Source organism: Lathyrus oleraceus, chromosome 2 (assembly GCF_024323335.1).
Source record: "Lathyrus oleraceus cultivar Zhongwan6 chromosome 2, CAAS_Psat_ZW6_1.0, whole genome shotgun sequence".
Taxonomy (NCBI): domain Eukaryota; kingdom Viridiplantae; phylum Streptophyta; class Magnoliopsida; order Fabales; family Fabaceae; genus Lathyrus; species Lathyrus oleraceus.
In genome coordinates this window covers 161,981,223-161,996,933 of record NC_066580.1, presented here as the reverse complement: position 1 = coordinate 161,996,933, position 15,711 = coordinate 161,981,223, and the positions used below count along the sequence as shown (strand labels likewise).

At 33.6% G+C, this 15,711-nt stretch overlaps 2 protein-coding genes across 2 annotated transcripts; one reads left to right on the top strand and one right to left on the bottom strand.

Annotated features, from left to right (window-relative positions):
• Window positions 1-265: 265 nt before the first annotated feature.
• Window positions 266-7,648, top strand: LOC127118677 (ubiquitin carboxyl-terminal hydrolase 16). The gene is made up of 11 exons (XM_051048927.1): window positions 266-1,061; window positions 2,046-3,126; window positions 3,206-3,294; window positions 3,428-3,513; window positions 3,615-3,777; window positions 3,861-3,981; window positions 4,122-4,279; window positions 5,095-5,179; window positions 5,259-5,468; window positions 6,794-6,855; window positions 6,978-7,648. Exons 1-11 carry the CDS (start codon window positions 652-654, stop codon window positions 7,573-7,575), a joined length of 3,063 nt encoding a protein of 1,020 aa, XP_050904884.1. The 5' UTR covers window positions 266-651; the 3' UTR covers window positions 7,576-7,648.
• A 3,257-nt stretch (window positions 7,649-10,905) lies between these two features.
• Window positions 10,906-12,249, bottom strand: LOC127122416 (uncharacterized). Its single transcript, XM_051052756.1, has 4 exons — window positions 11,952-12,249; window positions 11,583-11,850; window positions 11,284-11,482; window positions 10,906-11,007 (listed from the first exon to the last, which is right to left on the bottom strand). Exons 1-4 carry the CDS (start codon window positions 12,247-12,249, stop codon window positions 10,906-10,908), a joined length of 867 nt encoding a protein of 288 aa, XP_050908713.1.
• Window positions 12,250-15,711: the final 3,462 nt, after the last annotated feature.

Here is a 15,711-nt window from a genome sequence, read left to right as displayed (position 1 = left end):
AGAGTAATTTTTTAAATTCTCATGATACGTGCAAGGGACCAGAAGTTGATTCTAAACTCCGGAACTGATTGGAATATCAGATAATTCCTGCAAAGGAAAACAAAATTCTTTTCCTTCCATCATCAATTTCTTAAATTCCGTAACCACTCCTCTTTCTTTATTCACTATATTTACTTTTTATTTATTTTTATTTATTACCGTGTGCGTTCCACTCCACGTATCTTTACTATTTCTCCCTCCTCTAACAATTAATGTTAAACAAAATAAATCAGTTAAAACATGTTTTATTTTCGTAGTCCAAAATAAATTAAAAACTCAACAATTTCTTTTTTTTTTCTCTACCCCTTTCCCGACGCAACCGCAAGAACGACCCAATAGTGTCGTTTCAAATTCTCAACGAAGTGTTTCAATTTCATCATCTTCTTCTTCGTCGTAATTCTAAACACTCTCTCTCTTATTCAATTTTTGTGTGTGTATGAGAGCTACATACATCACATGCATATCTCACTCTCGTCTTCAAACTTCCACTCCTTTGGTAATCTAACACGATTCTTTGATACCGTTAAGTTTCCGACTAATCCTTACCGTGATCGTCACCGTCGCCGCCGTATTACGGCGGATTATACTTTTTTTGATATTTTTTCTGGATAAATGCGTGTTACAGTGGATCTAGGGTTTTCTTCTTTGCTCTTCGTTGTTTTAGTTTGTGTGGTTTTTCCTGTGATTGGATTTGTCGTGCGTTATAAGTTGAGGCGGTCGGAGGAGAGGGCGGAGGAGATTAAGAGGTTGTTGTTTCTCGCGGCGGAGGAGTCTGCTAGGGCGGAGCATGAGGCGGCAGCTTCGTATCATTACGATGATGCCAATTCCAATTCTAATTCGTATCAGTATGTTGCTGCAAATTCTTATCGAAATGGTGCTGTTTCAGTTTCAGCTTCATATCCATTCGTTGCCGCGAATTCGATTCAGAAGGACGCTGTGTTGGTTGCCAAGAGTAGTCAATGTGTAGTGTGTTTATCTCCCACCACTACCAGGTGTGCAAGGTGCAAAGCTGTTTATTATTGGTAAGTTCTTTGCTTCCATTGCTTCTAGGTGGTTTGAGATTTTGATTTATGTTGCTTGTTTTGCTAAATTAAGGGTTTTAATTTTGAGGGTATATGTTCTACAAGTTTTTATGGCGTTTACCTTTTGATTTCTTGGTTTAGGATTTATTTTTGCGGAGTTTTGGTTTGAATTCCTATTGCCCCTTTAGTTTGTTTCTGACTGTGATCATTGTTCAATTCAAAGAACAGTTTTATTTTTACTTCAAAATATCAAAGCATCATTATGTGTTGGAGATATAGATATCATTGTAAAACGAGTGCGAACATTAGTAATGGCCACCTTTGTTATGTAACGAGCAGCAATGTTGGCTTGCCTCCTAGTAAATTCCACACTGAGAGTTGTAACAAGAAAAAGAAAGTAACCTCCATACACTCCTTGATGTGCCCTGATTTTTGTAGCATCCTCACAAACGTGCTTCGTTCCACCGACATGAGCTTTGAATCCATCTCGAAAAATAACATTCTTCATGGCAAGCTCTCTCATCCGCTTGATAGCCACCAATAACCCACAGACCTCACCAATTTGAAAAGACATTTGGCTGTTCCTTTCAATAGCTCAATGATATTGTTAAGTGTAATATGTTGAACCTTTCATTTGCTCATAGAACTGTGGTTGAAATTGTCTTTTGTTTCGTATAAAAATAGAACTCTTGAAAATAGGTTCTCTTTAGATTTTTCTTCTCATGTTTTGGCACTGTAATACGATTGCTTGATTTTCCCATTTGTGAGTTGTGACCCTTTCTTTTTTATGTAGATCGTCTGTTAGTGGTAGGGTTTTGTTATCTTGCATAATTTGTTGATTTATTCTGGCTGGAAGTGACGCTACAATCCATATTTTACTGATTTTCCATTTCATTGCTTTTCCTCTGCAACTTTTCCGTCTTGGTAACTTTTAATAAAATTAGAAAGTTCTAATGCAATACTGTTATTTCTCTTGCATTTCAGTTCTGGTAAGTGCCAAATTGCTCATTGGCGTCAAGGTCACAAAGACGACTGCCATCCTCCTAGCGAAGCTCACCAGGCTGATGATCTGGTAGGCGAGATTAATAAGGTAGCCGAGCCAGACTATAGTGGAGTCAATGACGAGAAGTATCGGATTGAAAGTGAAAAGGTTGCAAAACCCTCTGAGAAACCCCCATTGTCGGATATAAAACGTCCTCCTAAAACCTCATGTGAAGGGAATGATAAGGCAAGAGTTGATAGTCTTGTAGAGGAGAACATCATAGACTCTAATTCTGAATTATCATGCAACTCGTTTTCTGGTTTCTCTGCTTCCACTGGTGCTAATGAATCGTCTGATGATTCATCTGTTTGTGAGAGTATTATCTCAAATGAGCATGAGAGATCCGAGGGACATGACATCTCTGGCAACACATCAAATGGTAATTGCATTGGTGCAACAATCCCATTGTCACCTAAGTTTGCTCATTTGGTTGATTCCGCCAGACCCGGTTTTGGTAAAGAAGAGAGAAATCTCACATCAAATGATAGTTCTGGTCTGATGGTGCAGAAAGGGGGAACAACGGAGCCTTCTAAAGTGTCTCCTGGATTTTGGAATTGCACTCTTGATTTAAAAGGGACAAAAGATGACTCTTTTGGTGACCCTCTTCCATCTCACTCTAATGTTGGGAAAAATATGCAAAATGAAGGATCCCCATCTTCCGAGAATGAAGATCTTGATTCTTCACATCGTGCAGATGCCTCAAGCATCCATAACTTGCACACTGTTGGATCTAATGTATCGAAGCATGTTGTGATTAACCCTAGAAGTAGCTTGAGATGTGCTGAAACGAAGTTAGTTTCTAGAGCTGAAGATGAGCATTTACATTACAGTTCAAAATGTATGAACAATGTTACCCATTCCAATGCTGCTAATTCGTCTCAGACTACTAACTGTTCTCCAAATTCCAAGGATGGCCTTAAAACATCTGTTATGGAAGTCATTGATCAGTTTAGAGAATCGGATTTGACTAAGCATTTTCCAATAGATGTTGGGAGTGATGTTGCTAGAAAATACAGTGACAAGGTTATTTTTGAACCAATCTTTTATGTTTTTTGGAGCCTTAAGGAAATGTTTTTCTCACATGGTCTAACTTTTGCTGCAGGGTCTTTTTCCATATGATCTGTTTGTCAGGCTTTATAACTGGAACAAAGTGGATTTCCAACCATTTGGTCTTACAAATTGTGGAAACAGGTAATTTGAAATAAGTAGTTCATGAGAATTAGATGATTGTTGCATTATATACACACACATGTCCACGTGCACATATTTTAAATATTTTTAGGATTTACTTTTTCATTTTCATAATTTTGCTACCATTTTGCAGCTGTTTCGCAAATGCTGTACTCCAGTGCTTGGTACTTACGCCACCCCTGACTGCATATTTGCTTCAAGGACTTCATTCTAAATCATGTATGTATGCAATCACAGTTTAATATTTAAATAATCACTTAGCAAACATGATTACTATTTGTGTAACTGTTCCCTATGTTAATTTCTCATGACAATTTCAGGTGTGAATAAAAAATGGTGTTTCACTTGTGAGTTTGAAAGTTTGATTTTGAAATCAAAAGACACAAAATCTCCTCTCTCGCCTATGAGCATACTCTCTCAACTACAGAATATTGGAAGTCAATTTGGTAATGGAAGAGAAGAAGATGCGCATGAATTTTTAAGGTGCGGTTTACATCCTTTAATCATTGTAAATTGATGTTTTAGAATTCTTGTTATATCTTACGTTAGTAAATGACTATGTACAGACATGTGGTTGAAACAATGCAATCTGTCTGCGTTATGGAATGTGGGGTTGATGCATCAGACGCATTAAAAGAGCAAACTAATTTAGTTGGTCTTACCTTTGGAGGCTACCTTCGATCAAAGGTAATCTTTTTTAGTCTCCTTATTTGAAAAAATAATACGTATATCGTTTTCGAAATAGATAATGCTATTGTTGCTGTAAACTAGCATTCACTGTTCTAAGCAAGACAGTCAATGAAATAATACTTATTATATGTTAACAGATTAAATGCATGAAATGTGGAGGGAAATCTGAGCGTCAAGAAAGGATGATGGATTTGACTGTTGAGATAGAAGGGGAGATAGCATCCCTGGAGGAGGCACTTCGGCAGTTTACAAGCACTGAGATTCTGGATGGTGAAAACAAGTACCACTGTGCCAGGTAGGAACCATTTCAGAAATTTTCAATATTATTATATCTTACTCGTGCTTTGAATGACTATGTAAGGCTGAAGGAATATATTGGGTTCTTACGGTTTTAGATTTTGGTGTGATATTTACGTCTCTCTATTAGCTTTTCACCAGGCTAACAAAACATATGTTTAGTCTTGTCCATATCTGGTCCCAAAAATTAGAGGGAATCTAATTTTGAAATTTTAAATTTTAAATGGATAAGGGATGATGGTGGACTTGATTCATTTATGTTTGAAAATTCGAGCTCGGTTTGACTTGACTTATTTTTGACTTCTTTTGAAAAGTAGATTTTATACCAAGAATTTAGACAAACAATATTTTTAAAATATTTGAATTGAAACGGGTTTATCTTATGTATAGAAAATATAGATATAACAAACTTCTCAAAAATATTATTCTATAAAAGATATCTTTCTCAGGTTTAAAATGCTTGTTCATGGCCTACTTTTATTGTATGGCATGTATCAAAATCTTAAACGAGGTTTAAAATGCTTGTTTATGACCTAATTTTCTGCGAGGACTAAAATCATACGCTGTATATTTGGATAGTGCAGGTTAATTTAATTGAAAGGTGAAACTTAACACTGGTGTTTTGATTAAATTGTTTCTTTTCCCCTGTATTCTTGTTCAATTATTGTTGTCTTCCACATGCTTTCTTTTTATGATTTTTGATGTGTGTATTGTTGAAACCTTTTGCATAGTTGTTCAAGTTTTGTCTTTTATTCTTTTTTGGTTATCAAAGGAGTTTCCTTATTAATAGTAATTTGCTTTCATGTTAAACAGATGTAAATCTTATGAGAAGGCCAAGAAGCAAATGGCAGTTTCAGAGGCACCTAATGTTCTTACAATTGCATTAAAGAGATTTCGGGTATATATGTTAAATGCAAGGAAACTATTTTACGACATATATTGTATGCCTATTTAATACTCTGTTACATGTGTTGCAGTCTGGAAAATATGGGAAGCTCAATAAGCCAATTCGGTTTCCTGAAATACTTGATTTGGCACCTTTCATGAGTGGGTCTAGTGATTTGGCTATATACCGGCTGTACGGAGTTGTCGTACACTTGGATACCATGAATGCTGCATTTTCAGGTCACTATGTGTCCTATGTGAAGAATTTCCAAAACAGTTGGTTCAAGGTTGATGACAGTGTGGTATGTGTCAGTTTCCATTTATTTGCATATAAATATTTTGGTTGTTGTATTTCTTTGAATTAATGCTTTCTTTAATTAGTGGTCCATCTTAACAAGTTTATAAGTTAAAATTTTAATATGCAGTTATTAATACAACCTGATTTTATGATCATTAAATTTGTAGGCCACCTTTATTGCGGCTATGTTGGATTGCTTTCAGCGTAGCCTCCGGCATCTTTAATGTGCTGGTGGGTGTAGGGGCTTATGTTAACTCCCACATTGACTTGACATATAGGCATATGACCAAAAGTATAGTGCTCTTATTAAGTGGAGGGACTTCCTACTTTACGAGCTAGTTTTTAGCGAAATACGTAGAGCCGAAACCGAAATTGAACTGGTGTAGGGTACTGGTTCTAGGTTTAAAGGTCTGGCCGGGGTTGAACCGGTAATAATAATTATGTTTATTTTAAAATTTTCATACAGTATATTAAGTAATAACAAAATGTTAATGTTTATCTTTGTGACCTTTGAAGAATTAAAAATTCAAGTCCAGTTGAAAATATCATCACTCTAAGTCACATACAACACACTAGTATGCATTTTTTAATCTTGCACTTTTTTCTTAGTATTATATAACAAAACATAATAGTACTTTTTTGTAGTGATCTTAACTATTATTGTGAAGAATAAACTACCAATTTTATGGTTTAGATTTTAAAAATTGTTGATGGAAGTTGTTGGGGTTGTGGTAGTAGTTTTGAGTGTGAACGGAAGAATAATGGGGCGCTATGTTGGTGGATATGTTGATGAGGTGGATGATAAATTAACAATTTGGCAGACTCCTCTTCACATCTCCATCTACAATAGCGCCATAGCTCTTTGCTTACCATCAGTGAAAACAGAATTCAGTAGGTTTTGTGAAGTCCCACATTGAAAACCTTGGAAGAAAATGGATGGACATAATCTGTAAATTAGAAAATGCCTGCGTGGTGTTGTACTACTGAATGTCATTTCATCTGAGATACCCGAATGATGCTGTTTTAGTCTTTTTTTTATTTTATTTTATTTAAGTACCAAAATATGGTCCAACAAGTTAAATCGGCCAAACTGCTGGTTTTCACTGGTTTTCCTTTTTCATTGGTTTTGTGTATGAGAAATTATGTGATAGAGACTCGATTATACTCGGAATACCAATGTTGGACCCAACATGTGATTATGGTTTTTTTTCCTTCATTTAAAGCAAGTGTTTATCAATTAATTAAATGACAATAATTTTATTTTATCGGATGATATTTCCACTGAAGCCGTTACTTTGAATTCATTTAACCATCCTATTTGTCCTACAGGTGACGCCTGTTGAATTGCAAACAGTCTTAACAAAAGGCGCATACATGCTTTTGTATGCAAGGTAACCCATCTGTTTTACATCTTAATTTTTCAGGGTAGTAACTTATATCTTGTTTTCTCTATATATCGTGAATGTGTTCTAATTTTTTTTCTGTACATCTTCTAACTTGAATCACCTTGCAGGTGTTCACCTAGGGCCCCAAGATTAATCAGAGACATGATAGTGTCCTCGGATTCAAGAGGCAAAGTTCATGGAAAAACTGTCGCAACGAAACACAAACATTCATCTTCACATTCTGATTCTCTTGAATGCATAACTAATTCAGTCTCTCCATATGATCTACTTGCCTTAGAAACTATCCATTCGAAGTTTCATCGCATGAAAAGTATCATGGAAGAAGACTCGTCAAGTGATAGTTCATCTCTCCTCAGCAACAACTCTGATGAATGTTCTTGCAGCACAGATAGCACGAGTGATTCGACAGGTACCGACGAATTTGCAGATTATATTTTTGGTAACTCGGGACGAGGCGGGGGTGTAACTTCCTCCACATGTTCAAGGGGGGAGATGGACAGTCTTTTGTATAGGAGAAGACCGGTTAGCGAGGGATGTGTTTCTCATTTGCATCATAATTTAAGTATAGAGCATAGGAAGTTAGATACAAGTAGGAGTAGTAGTAGTTTTAGGGAGAGTGATTCTTTTGAGAGAGCAGGATCCAACCATTTTAGTTATATAAATTCTGGTGTATCATATAGAAAGGCAAGAGAAAGAACTGATTGAAATATTTGAGTACGATACAAAGGGTGGGAGCCCCAAAGTAATAAATAATAATGGGGAGGCTTTACATTTGGTATTCTTGCTTTTGTCGGTTGCTTATTTTTTGGGAGCAGTTTATAGCTTAATTTTTTGTTTGGACTCGTATACAGGTCGATTTTAAAATTACATATTCTTTAGAATAAATCTAAAAAGATTAATTATTTGTACATATATATCTTATATTATGCTTTTAACTGTCTGGACACTGACAATTCAATCAAAGATTTACCGAAATTGCAATGTATTATTACTATAAATGCTTCGTTGTCTTCGAAGAGACATGTTCGGGTAATAAGCTTTTCTTGCCCAGATAATTCATTTCACTGCAGTTTACAATAAGGGTTTTCTTTGTCCAAGTCTATTTCTCATTTGAATTATTTTCCATTACTTTTTTTTTTAGTAATATCCTTTTCTTTCTATTATGACTAACGGTTGAAGTTTGGACTATTTAAAATTGATTAAAAATGATTCTTTATGGGTCAGTTTGTTTTAGCTTTAAAAAAATGGATTTTTTTTTGTATTTTTGAAAATGGATTCTACAAAAATATTTTTTAAAATATTACAAGTTTTTCTAAATTTGTTTTTTATAAATTAAAAGATTGAATTATTCATTCTATGACATAAATATACATTATTGAAGATCAAAACATAGTCAAAATCATAATTTTTTCAAAAAATTGTGTTTTAAAAATGATTTTTATGAAAAACTATTTGAAATAGCTTCAAAATTAAGTGATTTTTTGAAAATTTGATATTCAAAAAAAGTTTTGATAAAATGATGAAATACCTAAAATAACATTTTAAGAATAACTATTCAAACCAAATTTTCATTTGAAGCTTTTATAAAAAGTTTCTTTGTAAAATTTTTTTACACTAAAATATGTAACACTATAAAAATCATTTTTAAAAAAAGCCAAAACAAACGGGCCCTATATGATTTCTTATACTGATATGGGCTACTCGAGAGTTTCTACGTGCAATAGGCCCAATGTAACTTAATAAACCAAATATGCTTCTTACACATCACGCCAAAATTTTAAAATTTTCCTGTTTTTGGGGATTTATCTCCGGACGTACTCCAACACGTATTGAACACAATGCGTCTTTTGTTTATTCTGAAGATGTATCTTCGGAATGTTTCCGTGGTTATATCCAGTAATAGATAAATTAGTAGCAGAACTAAAAACATATAATTTTTACATCGATCATTTCAACATAAAATGAAGCATTACTTCAATATTTAGGTGGACGTTCCAACATCTTTCTAATATCTTTGACCGATCTTGAAATTGTCGCTTCCAACTTATGAAATTTTTGTTTCGAAACGGAAATACGTATTCCAATAATCCTTACATCTGCTTGTGTCTTGAGCCCAAATTGTTGAACTCAATCTTATCTTTGATGGTGAACGTATTTGACGGTGAAACGGTAATCGAGCTTCAGAATTCTTCGATTTCTCCGTAAGGTAGGAGATGATGAATTTCGTATTTAATATCTTCGAGGGAGGTGAAGTCGTTGAGTTTAAACGTTCGCCTGAGTGTAAAGTTGGAGAAGGAGACATTTGTGACATACCAGTCAATGTTTATCTGTGACATTTGAGACATTTTCAGTTTGTGTGAAATATATTATACGAGCACGTTAATTTATAAAAGTCATAAATCAATATGGACCACTCAATACCTGACATGCTGATTCTGGAGATATATCTCTGATTTCGCACCCTATTATCTTGTTCCGGAGATACATCTCTGGAACTTCTCCTGAACCAATTCTAAAATAGAACCTTTAAAACATAATTTATTTTTATAAAAGAACAAATATTGTTAAGGGAAAGATAAAAAATGCATTAAGACACTATGAACAAATGTTGAATATATCACACTTTATTTATATTGAGACACAATTACATATATTTATTTGTCTGGTTAAACAAGAAATCAAAACGAATCGAAACATATGTCGTAGACTAATTCTATGGGTGGTATCCCTTGGACTTTTGCTCATTTGATTCTCTTTCAATGTTGCTCAATTTCTCGAACTCTTGCATCCTTTCCATAAAATAATCCGGTCAAGTCTCAGTTTTTGTTGTTGAATGAGCCGTTCACTTTGGTGATGTAAGTGATATAGGGCATCCCGATTTCAAGTAAACTTGAACAAAAATGACTTGGTTTTGAAAGTCACCCAATACATAATACGATCATTTGAGTTTTGAGGTGGGGCGGTGCGCAGTGGAAAAAAGGTTTTTGAAAAACCGTATTATGTCATATCAACACATACTTTATCATACACACATGCTATTAGGTGACCCATGTCAGAGAAGCACATCCATTTTGCCTCCGTTGCCAGACCGCTAAGACAAGGAACAAAAGACTCATAAATTTCAATGAAATTTTCTTTCTTTTCGTACAACCGCGTGCATGATTCTTTATGCGTCATCAACTCTTGGATAAGTTGATGCTAGAAAAGTGTGATTATTTTCTCCTTTACAAAGTAAATCCGAAACTGCTAGATAACCGCAATTATCGTCCCCCATAACGTTGACGATCCGATCGATTATGCATACAAACCAATATCTCGTCAATGAATGGAATCTTTGGTTGAGACAACGTAGAATGTGGTTTGCTAATGCGAGCTCCTTTGACAAAATTTTTTTGAGATTTTGGAGTTGGTGAGTCGGGATAAACTTTGTCAACATGTTCAAAATATGAAGGAGACTGTGTAGTCAAATTGTCATTCGATGTAGGTTTCATTTTCTTCGGAGCACCTTTTGTTTTTACCGGTTGAGAAGGTGGTTTCCGGATAGGCAATCTTCTGCAATTGTTTTTTGATGTGAAAGTTCATGTTGTCATCGACTTTCAAAAGTCTCTCTTATATCACTTCCCATTCGGTCCAAATAGAGATATTCGATTTACCGTCATTCATGACACCATCATCATCAAACCTAAGTCTCTTCCAATGAGTGCAAACGTCATTCATTTTTATCGGACTACCAATTTTCACCATTTTTGTAATAACACAAGCACATGGGAGACCATATATTTTCACAATTGTGCATCCACACTTTGCGCTATTGAAGCCTACATTATCAACTCGTTTAGCCTCGTGAAAGATATAATTCAAACCCGTTCGAGAAATGTTACCAACCAACTGAGAATAAAAGGTGTTGTCTTTAAATCTGTATTCTAAAATTGTGATGCTCCGACCAAATGATGTCTGTATCTCATTATGCTGAGTTTGACACATGTGGTTCACAGAGTCTCGATATCTACACAAATCACCATTACTATTTTCCAACTAAGTTTTCAAAGTAGCATGAGCAAACTCAACTCTATTAGTTGTTGTATTTCCAAGGTGTCTAACATTATCAGTCCATGCACAAATAATTTTCTCCTTCACCTGGACAATAATTGTGCTTTCAACATATTTCAACAAATCTGGATACTTTTCACACACTTTCCTGAAATGCATAACGGAATTGGCATATAGTTCTTTTGTGGAGGAATTTATTATATGATTTTATGCATCCATTATTTTTTCCACAACCACACCCATCTTCACCATTTTTCCATCTTCGGACTCTATCTGTTTTATCCCTACCGCATGTTTAACCTGACTTCTCACATTATTTGTCATGTGATACCTACAAAGTAACGTATTAGAAGAAGGAAATACCTTTGCAGCCGATTTCATCAAGACGGTATCGTGGTCGGTAACAATAACTTTAGGCATCTCACCTTGGTCCTTCAACAGTGTCCGACACACCTCTAAGACCCAAGTAAAATTGTCCTCTTTTTCACACTCAAAATATGAAAATCCAACAGAATATGTATTCTTAGTTGAGGTAACACCAACCATCTCCAATAATGGAAGTCTATACTTGTTGGTCTTTTAGGTTGAATCAAGTATGAGCATAGTAGAAATGTGTTGAACAATTTTATGGAATCAAGATGAGTCCAAAATATATCTCTAACAATAACTCCATCCTCGCACGTTCGGTACCTATACAGTAACTGATATCATTCAACAGTTTCAAGAGTTGTTGCATTTTAGTTCTATCCCCTCTAAGCGCCTTGTTAGTTTGGTATCGAATATTATACACTTGTTTGATATTTGATATATTTCCGGGTCTTTTCCATTTCAATGTTGCAAGTTTATTTTTCGGTTGAACCAAGTTCAATGTCATGTCAGCAACATATTTTTTCTCTTCCGGCATGAGCCGATACACACTAGGATGACTGACTAATTTTTCATACAAATCATGGTTATGCAAACCACATATGACCATAAATCTCCAATTTTGTGTGCCAACATGTAACCACACACCTTAGATGGACACTAACATTTTATTGAACCGATGTCGTCTCTTTTAAAAATTCGGAGAGAAGTTATATATTTTTCACTTCTTTCGCATGTCATTGTCACAAAAGCGCATCTTCTATTTGAACCATTATCGGACCTTCCAATAACCACACCAAATTCAAGTTTAGAGGCCTCCATATGAATCCATTGAAGCATTTGATCACGAAATTCAAATTCTTGCCCGTTTTTAAATTTGTTGCCAACATCTACAACCTTCACAACAACACCTTGGACATTCGGAGAAATAACTTGTTTTGGGAAAACATCGGGGTGCACCATATCTAATGATTTTTTTTACAACATAACAGTATATAAGCGCCACTGCTGAAAATGGAGTTGGAAAATGAACACAAATTAGTTCTGAATATGGATTTTCGAAATTGTTCATACTCGTTCCGGAGATACATTTTCGGACATAATGCTCATTTTTTCAAACAAAATGCATGATTAATGTGAGCAATGCAATATGAAATAAAGGATTTTTACCTGAAATTCTATCTTCTTTTACTCCTTTCGATGTGATGAACCACAAGATTGGAGATTTGGAGTGAGAAATGAATTGAGAATGAAGAGATTTTTGGCAAGAGTTTGTGTTGAAAAACAACAATGGCAACAATGACTGTGTGATCATGCAACTTTGTCTTTTATCAGATTATTCTGAAAATACATCTCCAAAAATATCTGACATGCAAAGGTGACATAATATTTTAAAATTCTGCCCAAACTTTCGGAGACATGGCTATGGAATTTCTATTGAATTGATCAATTATAAATATATTACTTAAAATATTTCGGAGATGCATCTCTGGAATAAGATAAACCCAACTTATAGGGCGCCATACAGAATGACCCGTGTTATGTGTGCGTTGGGGTGCGTCCGAAGATGCAACTCTGAAAATTAGGGGGCATTATAGAATTTTCGTGTGGTGCGTAAGAAGCATATATGATGCATTAAGAAATCTTAAATATTTTTCCTAGGAAAATGCAAAGTCCAATATAATTTAGATTCATTTACATGTTTGTGCATGGGTTTTCTTCTTGCCACCCCAATTTTACTTGACACCCCCACACCCCATGCTTTTATCATCATATCCTTTGTGATTTTTTATGTTTTTAAAAAATTGTGCGTGTGCTGGATTTTTGGAAGATTTAAATTTTTTTACCGAATTTTTAAAAAATGATCGATTTTGAACTATCAGATTTTTCAAATACAATATTGAATTTTTTAAAATCCTATCAATTTTTATCTGATTTTTCAAATATACTACTAGTTTTTTAAAAAAAAGTATGTGTTTTACCAAATTTTTTAAAAAGTCTGAATTTTTATCTGATTGTTCAAAAAATCTACGAGTTTTTCTCGGCTTTAAAAAAAAAGAGTTTTTATCGGATCTTTTAAAAAGTCTAGGAACTTTTATCGGATTTTTCAAATATATGAATTTTTACTGAAGTTTTTAAAAAGTATGAGTTTTTATTGGATTTTTCAAAAGATCTATAAGTTTTTACCGGATTTTTCAAAAAACATGAGTTTTCATCAAATTTTCAAAAACACACTATTTAATTTTTAAAAAACCTACAAATTTTGACTGATTTTTTTAAAATACATTACCTGATCTTTAAAAAATTATGAGCGATTAGAAGTTTTCAAAATACACTATCAATTTTTTATTTATTTTAAAATATATGTTTTCTATCAAATTTTTTAAAAATTCATGTTAATTTCAGTTTTTTTTTTCTATTAAAATGAACTATCAGATTTTTCAAAAAAATAAATTTTCAAATTGCACGACCGGATTATTCATTCCATCTTTTGGTTAAAATTTAAATAAATATTTTTATCATTATAAATAAAAATATGTGAAATTACCAGGTCAAATTTAAGATTACAATGTGAAGGCAGGTCAAACTTTGGAGTTGCCCTACATGCTGACATGTGATGTAATTTACTGTAATCGAAGAAATTGTGAGGTATCCATAGAGTTTTCTTTTAAATTTTGGAACAAAGATGTGCATAAGGTTATCTATATATGTGATATATACGTGATATATACTACATGAAGTTGAGTAAAAAATGTTATTTTATTGATTTATGCACATACCCAGAATTTTGAGTAAGAAATGGTATTTCATTGATTTATGCACATATCCAATATGCTTGTATCTCTAGTATTAGACAGAATTTGAGTAAAAAAATGTTATTTCATTGATTTATGCACATACCCATATGCCTACAAAAATGTGTTTGAATAACATTAGTGATCTTAAATATCTCCTATTATCCATAATCTAATAGTAGTATTCTTTTAAAAAAAATATCACATTTGCATTTTCGTGACAATTTCGAAAGTGCATTTTTAGAAATGTCAATCATAAAATTTAAAAAAACATCATCTTGTTTGATTGCTTCATTCATGAAAAAAAAACATAATTTTTCTTCAAACCTAACAAAAACTCCCTTTCACATTCAATCAAATTTTCTACTTCAAAACAACATTCCTTTGTTTTTTCACATCAAAAGGAACAAAAAAAAAAGGTGAAATTTAAGGTAATGTACATGTATTTCATAATTCATTATTTGAATTAATCTGATTTTTCCTCAAAAAAATAAAATAACGAACGTTGTGTCTGGAAATACATTTCTGGATTTGTGATGAATGTCATCCGAAAGTATTTTCTAGATTAGTTCAGAGTTGAATTTAGATAATTTTTAATATTTTCTGTTATGATTGACCTTAGATATGATGCACCTTAATGTTGTTCCCAAACCTATTGTGTCTACGGATGCCAAACCGATTGATGTCAAGGTAGATGTAAATGAACAAAACTAACGACTTTCTCAATTGATATCAATTCGCCTTGTCATTGGCGCCTCAAACTCAACTATCTAGCAATTCTCTTTCGGACATTGATACATATTCTTTCGAATCATGCTCGTGTCCATGTTGCCTTTGCTTTTGCAGCCGACATAGACATGTGAATTATGATTTGGATTATATATAGAGCTTATCTCATGACAACCCCCGATGTTTATTTTATATATATATATATATATATATATATATATATATATATATATATATATATATATATATATATATATATATATATATATATATATATATATATATATATATATATGGTGAGATAAGCAACAATAATAACAATATTTAGAAACATTGTAAGAGGAATAATTAAATTAAAATAAGTAAAAGAAGTAACAATTTAAGCTAAGAACTCAAGAAAACAACACTTATATGAAATGATAGCGGTGAAAATTGATGATAGAGATGGATCCTTAGGCATCTATTTATATTAATCCAAATCTTAAGTTGCTCATAATTGACACTATTTCGAGCTCAGCTCTCACTAATCACTAATCATAAAAGTTTGAGATGTTACAAATGCCAAAAGGTCACAAAATTGTCCAAAACTCAAAAGTTTGTAACTGCCCGAGGACTGACACAAGTCATGTCAAGGAACACGGGCTGAGCATGTCATCCTATGTTTGCTTGTATGGAGGAGCTTCAAAGGGGCCAACACGGCCCGTGTCATGGGATATAACCAGACTGTGTTGGTCTCGGGAAATTTGTATGGGAAACACTCCTTTTTGTGAGATCTTCATCCTTTTTCGTTCTGATTCACTCCATTGACCTCTTATTACCTGGAAACAAATAGGAGATAAAAACACGTAAAATCAAACTAGGATAATGAAAACACACATGAAATCCAAGGGAAAACCGACAA